The sequence below is a fragment of the Pollachius pollachius genome (assembly GCF_949987615.1).
Source record: "Pollachius pollachius genome assembly, chromosome: 4".
Taxonomy (NCBI): Eukaryota; Metazoa; Chordata; class Actinopteri; order Gadiformes; family Gadidae; genus Pollachius; species Pollachius pollachius.
In genome coordinates this window covers 7,311,530-7,321,192 of record NC_136937.1, presented here as the reverse complement: position 1 = coordinate 7,321,192, position 9,663 = coordinate 7,311,530, and the positions used below count along the sequence as shown (strand labels likewise).

At 46.6% G+C, this 9,663-nt stretch overlaps 1 protein-coding gene across 1 annotated transcript in view; it reads right to left on the bottom strand.

Annotated features, from left to right (window-relative positions):
- Positions 1 to 155: 155 nt before the first annotated feature.
- The window catches only part of LOC307075049 (hyaluronan and proteoglycan link protein 1-like), a 21,808-nt gene continuing 12,300 nt past the window's right edge, over positions 156 to 9,663 (bottom strand). Inside the window, 6 exon segments of the mRNA XM_079735556.1 lie at positions 156 to 2,951; positions 4,407 to 4,593; positions 4,664 to 4,690; positions 4,692 to 4,780; positions 5,520 to 5,718; positions 6,318 to 6,481. Of these exon segments, the coding sequence (XP_079591682.1) occupies positions 2,662 to 2,951; positions 4,407 to 4,593; positions 4,664 to 4,690; positions 4,692 to 4,780; positions 5,520 to 5,718; positions 6,318 to 6,481 (956 nt within the window). The 3' untranslated portion in view covers positions 156 to 2,661.

The following is a 9,663-nucleotide window of genomic DNA, read 5'->3' as shown; positions in this document are numbered from 1 at the left end:
ATTGGCAGTCACAAGCCTGCCTGGTGGACGGTTAAAACTGTACAAACAGGGTAATGGTGCGAGGGTGAGACGTAGGATACAAAAACAAATTACAAGAGCCAATGGGCTTATCTTCAGCTTTTATTTAATTATTTGGTACTTGGGTCTGTAGAGATTGTGTTGTTTTTTGTAGAGATTGTGTTTAATCGGTGCCTCATGGCCTCGATGGATTAGGTACAATACACAAATAAACTGCAAGAAATACTTGCTTGGAATCGAAGACAAAGAAATGATGGAGCCAACTGGAATAATGTAATGATTTCATAGTTCAGTATTCTCGTAAACATTTTCGAGCACATTTAGAAAAAGAAGGAACCTTGAATAAACAACATTTTATTCTTTAACTTGTTTCGCTTTTTGCAGCAGTTCCTCACTAACTGTACATTAACAAACACTTGTAGTTTATTGGCGTAGGCTAGAAAAAACCGCGATAGTCCTAGCACAAAGTTTAGCACGAAGGCTAATAACAGTAACAATGTCCACCATCAAAAAATAAAGCCACTTCCATGAGTGTGTCCAGAAGCAGATTTTATTTTTCTTGTTCGTTGCGACCCTGATCTCCTGGTGGGTTGTCACAGAAACGCAGAGCCAATTGAAGCTAAGCTGCCACTCTGGTAAATGAGCTGATGACCTTATGTTCTCTAAGTGCCAGTTGGGACCGAACCATAGTGAGCTCACTCAAAACCAAAACTCCCCCTCTCTGTCCTTAGATGGTCACATCCCTCAGCTCTGCATTCATTAATCGTTGTTGTTTTTTTTGAATGACCATTGATTTTTCTCTTGCTTTTTCCCAAGGCATTAACTGCTTGTGTATGGTTAACGCAAGAGCTTAAACCACTAAGGCAACAGCCATGTACTCTTTCACACAGTATGTAGCCTGTCTCTTAAGAAACCGTTCTCTATAAAACGGTTTGTGTTAATAAACAGGGAGGTCTATGCTCTGCTGCAGTGTGCTATAGGTTGAGAGGTGAAGGCATGCTCCAAAGAAAGCCAAACACCTCCATCCAGCCGCCTTTAAGCGTTCAAAAACTTAATCACACTATGTTTTCACGCCAAGGCATTTTATTATTGCTGTGCAGGGCCTTCGATGGTTCGCTTTAGTGTTGTCTATTGGCCACAGTATGCTCTTACAGGCCTCTACTTCTGTATTTTCAGTGCAAATGTTTACCTCCCTGTTTTGTTGTTGTTTGTTCTTTATAGTTACAGATGTTTTCGTTTACACCCAGGCATCCAGACTATTTTGTCAGGAACATCAAAAATAACTGTGTAATAATAACATTTCTTTTTTTTATCACAAAATATGAATTCATAACAGCAACAATAACATTCTCCCTAGATACTCACATTCTACAATAGTCATACTCAAAAACGATGGAACAAGAGTCATGGTTGGGTCGGACGTTTGTTTGATTTTTTTTGTCTCTTTGCCGGGGGCGACACCGATGTTTGGTCCGTTAGGTACACAAAACATTGATACAAAAACATAAAACACACAACAGATTTTCTTAACGACGTACAAATCAATAGCACCTTGTGAAAATCAAACAGGACAGCAGAGGTCGATCGCATTACATGTTTGTGCTCGGGTTTGCGCAAGCCTCCATCTTATTTGATTCCTCCCCACGTTGTGTGTGTGTGTGTGATGGCTTGGATGCGGTGTGCTGGATGTGAAAATATACAGAGTGTAACATAAGCGCCTGGAAGTATCAGTCCAGCGATAAGGACTCTTTAAAAGTGACATATTATACCACCAAGTGTGAATGTGATTAGCCTTTACAAGCTGTTTGAAAATCTGCCTCTTATGACATCACAAGTGGGCGCGTCCACCTAAATGTGTGCTGGATAGATCAGTCTACCAGCCTACCCAGTGGACTGTAGCAAAAATTGCTCATCTATCCATCATACATCTAGGTGGACACGCCCACCTATGTTGTCAGAAGAGGCCGACTTTCAAAACGGCTTGTAAGTGCTAATCACACTCACACCTGGTGGTATAATATGTCACCTTTAACATGGATGTCAGTGAAGCGGTGTGGTTTCCAAGTGAATCTCATGCATCGGCCGATTCTTGAAACAACACTGGATGTGTGGTCATGTGACTCTACGTCAGACTCCTCCCCCTCTCTCTCTCCTGCAGTGTCTGTACCCCTGCTTGAAAAAACAAACTAACTATTAAATATTATGAACTGTAAATATAGGTGTAAACTATTAATTATATTCCCTCACTGGGAAAGGATAAGACGTATAAACACGGTGTAACATTTGGAGACATGACTTGGACAAATACGTCTCGTTTTGTCTTCTTGTTTTCAGAAAGTAAAGCATCACAGTTTCTGTTTGTGTGTATGTTGTGTTTGTTCATGCCTGACATAATGTCTAACACCCCCCCCCCCAAAAAAAAAACACAGGGCTCCCTGTGTCTAAGTGTGCACCTTTATTATGCACCTGCACACACAGATAACATGCATGTGTGTATTTGTGTGTGTTTGTGTGTTTATCTGTCTTTGTGTGTATATTTTTGCGTGCGCGTGTTTGTGTGTGCTTGCCTATGTGTACATGCTTGTGTTTTTATCTGTGTGTGTGTCTAACTATGTCTATGTATGTGTGTGTACGTGTGCACGCTCAGTGCTGACCCTTGAAGCAGTACACTCCGTACAGCTTGTGTTTCTTGTCTGGGAAGCCGGAGAACCTCACGGCCGCTTCGGTTGGACTGCAGCGCCGGCGGGGGCGGGAGATAGGGTAACGGACGCTGCCGTCGGCCAACCAGCCGGCGTCACAGCGGTCGTAGCCCAGCAGCTTCCAGGCGGCATACATCTGGCCCACCTTGGCGATCTCCGCCCCGTCCTTAAGACACGCCCCCACCGCCTCGTCATAGGTCAGCTTGGAGGGATGGATCAGGTAGTAGAACCGACCTGGGGGGGGGTGAGAGGAAGAACAGTTAATACAAAAAAATATATCTACATATATATACATATATATATATATATGTATATATATGCTGAGAATTATTGATGAATAAAATTAAATAAACCAACAGAAATAGAGGCACAATTTTACTCATGACATATGGATTATGGGACATCTTGATGAGTGCATGTTTAAATGGTTGCCGCGCTACCTATGAACACACACCTGTCGATTTTTTGTATAGATGGCTACCATCATGTCAATCATAAAGCAAAAGTTTGCCAGGAGTAAAGTGCTGATTATGGTTCCACGTCGACGCAACGCCAGGGGGTTTACTGACCCATTACGTCCTTGCGGACCCTCCCTGCGTCCACCGCAAGGGCCTGACGTGCACCTCCCAAAAAAATGAAACCTTGTTTCGAGGCGACGCAGCAGTAAGGGCTGTGATTAATCCGATAATGTTAACCCGACGCAAAACAGTTTCACTACTGCGTCGAAGCGTTTGTGGGGGTCAATGAGTTGCGTCAACCATAACCATAATCAGCCCTTATCAAATCAACCAGTACCCCCATGTCATCACACAAGGCGCGCAGGGAACTAAATTAAAACCGGACCAACTCCTGTCCAGCGATGGTATTTTCTCTCTCGGTTCAGCTACAAACTGTACCTTTCTCCTATAGATGTGACTCAAACGTTGTCAAAGGAACCCTTATCTAGTCTAACCATCCCACCTGATGGCTTAATGTGCAACAGCCTCACCCAGCCCATCAGACCGACTTGGGCCAGGGGAGACTGCTTAAACCAGCCCCCCACACACACACACACACTCCACACCCAGATACATTTAAACCACCAAGACGCCCCCCCCCCCCCCCCATTGTCATTGTCATTGTAACCTAAAATGTGCACACTACGTAACTTTTGTCTCTCTCTATCTCTATCTCTCTCCCTCCCCCCCTCTCCCTCTCTTCCCTCTCTCCCCCCCTTTCTCTCTCTCTCTCTCCCCCTCTCTCTCTCTCTCTCCTCTTCTCTCTCTCTCTCTCCCTCTCCCCCCCCCCCTCCCTATCTCTCTCTCCCCCCTTTCTCTCTCTCTCTCTCCCCCTCTCTCTCCTCTCTCTTTCTCTCTCTCTCTCTCTCTTTCTCTCTCTCTCTCTCTCTCTCTCTCTCTTTCTCTCTCTCTCTCTCTTTTCTCTCTCTCTCTCTCTCTTTCTCTCTCTCTCCCTCTCCCTCCCCCCCTCCCTATCTCTCTCTCCCCCTCTTTCTCTCTCTCTCTCTCCCCCTCTCTCTCTCTCCTTCTCTCTCTCTTTCTCTCTCTCTCTCTCTCTCTCTCTCTCTCTCTCTCTCTCTCTCTCTCTCCCTCTCTCTCTCCCTCTCTCTCTCTCTCTCCCTCTCTCTCCCACTCTCTCTCTCTCCCTCTCTCTCTCTCTCTCTCCCTCTCCCTCCCCCCCCTCTCCACTCACCCTTGTAGTGCGAGGTGAAGCAGAAGACGTCAAAGTGGTTCTTCTCCTTCTCCCGCACGCCGTAGCTCCGCACGCCGGGCGCGGTGGCCTTGCCGCCGCAGGGCTCGCGGGGGCTGGTGATGGGGTACTGCACGGAGCCGTCGCTCAGCCAGCCGGCATTGCACCAGTCCAGGCCGCCGCGCCACGCCTCGTAGAGCTGGTCGAAGGACGCCACCGCCGCGTCCGGCATTGCACCAGTCCAGGCCGCCGCGCCACGCCTCGTAGAGCTGGTCGAAGGACGCCACCCGCCGCGTCCTGCTCCCGGCACGCCCGCTCCGCCTCGTAGAAGTTGAGGTTGTAGCGGCCCAGGCGCGGCGAGTAGGGGAAGAGGACGCCTGGGGGAGACGGGGGGGGCAGGGGTGTGGGAGGGGGGTGGGGGGGGAGAAAGAGGGAGAGGGGGTGCGGGTAATGAAGTAAGAGGGAGAGAAAGGAGGGGAGAAAGGGGGTGATGGAGAGAGGAGGAAGGGGGAGGGAGGGGGAGATTGGGAAAGAAGGAGAGGGGGTGGGGTTGATGGAGAGAGGAGGAAGGGGGAGGGAGGGGGTGATGGAGAGAGGAGGGAGGGAAGGGGGAGAGAGTGGGTGAGAGGGGGTAATGGAGATAGGTGGAGGGGAGGGGAGGGAGATGGGGAGGGGAGGGAGAGATGGGGGAGAGAGACAAAGAGAGAGAGACAAAGAGAGAGAGATAAGAGAGAGAAAAGGTACGTAGTAGGCACATTTTTGGATTACAATGATAATGAATATGCACACAAAGACACAATCAGGCACGCAATTATACTGTGTGCGTGTGTGTGCGTGTTTGGGTGCGTATGCGTGCAGGTGCATGAATGTGTGCCCATTCATACTTTGTGTGAATAAAAATGCCTATGCTTGTGCCTCATTGTGTCACCGTTTTACTCCTCACCTTCCCACCGTTTAAGTCTCCGGAGACACCGCTAAATTTAGTCTGGGATGGCAGCCCAGCTATAAGGAGGACGTCCTATCAGCTGCAGAGGTAAACGCCCACTTAAGGCCCCCCCCCCCCCCCCAATAAACCCATCTCAACAGTACATATAAAAACATAAGGTCGATGTTTACCTTGGAGGTCGAGGGAAACCACAGTGGTGCCGTCCTCGAGGCCGTCGATGACCTCGCACTTATATCTCCCATAATCCTCCAGGGTGAGGTCGCTGATCACCAGGGAGGCGTCCAAGGGGGAGGAGCCCTGGAGGTGGACCCGCCCGTGGAAGCGCCCGTAGCTCCGCTTGTGGTAGTCCATGGCGACGAAGACGTCCACCTAGAACCCGGCGCGATGGGGTTATGGAGCTAGCGTTGGTTTGTTTACTTTATACAAAAAATTCAATTTTTCCTTATTCACTCCTTCATTCACTCCTTTATTCATCCGTCCTTCACTCCTCCATTCACTCCCTCATTCACTCCTCCATTGACTGCGTCTCCTTTACACTCGATTGTTAATCGAATGCTAATGCTTGTGGTTAGCATTTTAGTTAACATCTTAGTGTTACAACTTTGTTTCGACAAATAAACTGTTGCTATAGCACCACCTGTGGGCCTATCATGACCATACTTTGTACACATGTAAAAATGTATCCAATCTTAAATCCTGCCAAATTATAGCAAATTCTGCTAGTTCTGTTAGCATTCACTCCCAATCGTTTGCATTCAATGAATCGTGGAATGCAAATGTTGTAGGTAAGCACACACTTCTAATACTAATGCTAATGCTAACAATTACCATGAATGTCCAAAAATTTGCACTCACCTCCCGTCATTTATATTCGATGAATCGTGGAATGCTAATGCTAATGGTTAGCATGATCCTTGCTAATCGTGGCGTCAGCAGTCTGAACCCTCCCCGGCGTTGAGGTCCCTTACCTCTTTGAGGTAGTCGGAGGTCAGCTTGGTCCACTTGATCCTCATCTTGTGGTTGGGGGGCATCATCTGGTCCCGCTGTATGGTGCACGGCAGTGTGGCGTTGCCCCCCCGCTGAGAGACCACCTTGTCCTGCTGAGATAGCACCGATATCCGGGGGGCGTTTTCTGGAGAGAAACAGACATTTTTGTTTTGTTATCGTTTTATTTTTGGGTTTGAGCTGATGGACCCCCCCTTGGTCGTTCTGTGACTTCTGTTTGGAATAATTCTGCACTTTGTCTGTTAGCAGGATTAGCAAACTAATTGTCTGAGTCTGATGCGTCTGTAATGGATTATTAGGTCTTCATTTGTTTCTTCAAGCCATGAAAAATGTACTGTTTCTATGAGGTGAGGATACTGATAATACCATCAGCACATGGTTACTTTTTAAAAGTTTGATTGATGTTTATTATTTTTCCACCTATTCCTCAGTTACCCCTTTCCTTCATCATTCCACATAGCTCCACAGCATTTTGAGCGTTAATCATGCATAACTACGTAGAAATACCATAGTTTGCCGTCAAATCATGCATGCTAGGTTCCTATTTAAACACAGCATGAAAGTGAAATTGCCATTTTTTGCCCACGGCCATGCATGTCCTCTAACACACCCACAGGCCTTTGTGATTGTGTGACAAAGCACTTGTCGTGGCCCGACTGTAAATTATACTTAAGAACGGAGTAGTTAACAAACGCCCGCGCCTTCGTTAACTACTCCTCCTACGATCGCAAAAAATCAAATCCCGGAGCGATCGATAATACACACATTCCCCTCTGCAGCCCGCCCTGTGTTTAATCACAACCGTGTATCGGCTTTGAGCTGGCACCCTAGCACATCACAGGGAGCCAGAATGTCAATTCTGTTTGTCTTTAATCATTTGTCAAAGATCCCAGGGGGCCCTAGCCCTCTGGGTGGGTGTGCCTGGGTGTGTGTGTGTGTATATGTTGTGAATTTAGAAATAAAAAACTAATTGAGTCCAGAATGCTGTTCTCATCAATTCTGGTCGAAACTAAAAGCTGCCCTTGAGCTGAAACAATAAGGTCCTAACTCGGTACACAAGCACACACACTTTGTGTGTTTGTGTGTGTGCATGTGTGTGTCTGCTTTCCATCACCACGCTTGCGAAGGATGCACTTTACCAACTTCTACATGCTGGCTTGCATCCCGCAGGTATCAGCCTCGACCGCATCTATTTTTCCTTCATTTATGTGTACGGGAGTACTTGCCTTGAAAGACCTTCAGCCAATTAGCATAACGAAAAACACAACGCCATCAGGGTGCGCAGTTCTTAACGGCAAAGACATATTTTCTGCCAAGAAACACCACAAGTGCATACTCGTCACGTTATCAGGATGGTCTTCAGGCTAAGAGATAGAACCCCTTGGGACAGGATGGTGGTCTAGAAGTGAGGTTGGTCGAAACCCAAAAGAAAGGTTCTGGGTTCAATCTCCAGTCTCTACAAAATGCCTTCCCCCCACCAACTCTTTAAAGGCGCAGCTCGAAATATATACATTTCTGGTTTTAGAAGTAGTAATATATCTTCTTTAATGATTTTCAATGTAGTTATCTATGCCATTTTGTAACTAACAAAACTAAGACTTGTTTTCTGGACGGTCAAAGTGCCTTTTCTAGGTACTTTGTGAAGAAACCCTGCCTAACCCTGACCATGAACCTAACCATACCTTACCAGTTAGTTGTGCACCCAAACCTTACCATTTAGTTGTGTTGCCTCAAACTAACCAGGTATTTGTGTTGACTTAACCTAACCAGATAGTTGTGTTGCCTTAACCTAACTAGGTAGTGGTGTTGCCTAAACCCAACCACACTGTGACTGACTGAAAAAGAAGCTATGTCTAAAAATAGCACAGGACACAAACCCCAGTCTCCTTGGTGAGAGTACTGAGTTTGACCCATACCTACACCACAACTTCCTCTCTGGGTGTCCTTTATCACTCGACCTATGACGAGTCACCTGACCTCCTTAAGCCTCTCTTACAGGAAGGCTTTCTGGCAGAGCATCCTGAAGGCAAACGTCTCCCATGTAAGTACGCAAAGTGTGTGTGGATGTGTGGGGAGCTTTGTCAGGACAGCCATTGATGTCGATGGGAGGGAGAAGATTAGACTACTCTGACAGCTGCAGTGAAAAGCCACGATGTGTGACTCATTTTGTATGCAACATTTCTTAATAAAGCTGCGCCATAAAGTTGAATCATAAAGTTGCCGTGGGTCGTAACCTTGGAGTTAACACTCTCCCCCCCATCTGGAAAACTCCCAGACCATCACATATATATTTTTTAATCTCATAGTGTTTGAATGTGAGCTGAAACAGGGGGTTCACTTGTAATTGATTGCACGGTATCTGAATTTACTATCTAAAGTCTAAAGTCTAAATCTGAGAAATTCACAAAATCCTTCCCCCTCTCTCTCTCTCTATCTCTGTGTTCATCAACTGCATACGTCTGTGTTAATTTACCACCGGATAATTGGTCATTGATTACCTCCACTAGGGCCTGGTTGGAAGGGGAGCGCTGTTAAAGTGCTTCCTCAGCTCTGAGTGTCGCTGAGTTTGGGGTAATGTGCAATTCAACCTGCCCCTTTAAACAAGGCTTCACTCAAAGGAACAATTGGGACTTTTTATGGGGACTTAAATGCTCTCTCCTTTCCCTTGAACCGTCCCATTTGTTCAAAAGTGATTTGAAGTGTGGGTTTTAAAGTATACAAGTCATGGAGAAAAGTGAAGAAAATACATCACATTAAAAAAGTAATGGCTACAATGAAAAAGTGACATGGTACTTAAGTCTTGTACTCCATCCAAACAGAAAATGGAAGAGTTTTTTGAGAAATGCCACTTGAAATCTCTTCTCAAGTGGCATTCATTTATAGGACCCAGGATAGAGTAATGGCTAGGATATTGGACCTCAAGTTGAGAGATACTGTGTTTGACCCCCCCCAATGTCCACATCCCCCATGAAGGCATCCTTGCAGCAAGACGTCCCTAACCCCTACCTGCCCTTTAACGCCATGCATCTGAATTCACTGAAAGTCTCTTTTTGGATGAAAGCGTCTGCTGAAGGAGTTAAGATGGCGTGATAAGATAGCGCTATCGCTGTCGGCCAGAGCCCATTAAGCCCAGCTTACCGGCGCTATCTGCACACTACGGCAGTGTTCCCCGTGATAAGTTGAGGGCATCAGGCCTGGCTTTCTGACGGGGTGTTAGGAACAAGCCACAGGGTGCCGGAGAGAGATTCCCCTGCAATGTACTGTAAAGCGCTCTGTGCCTCGTCTTAACTTCACTGCAGCCTTACGTAA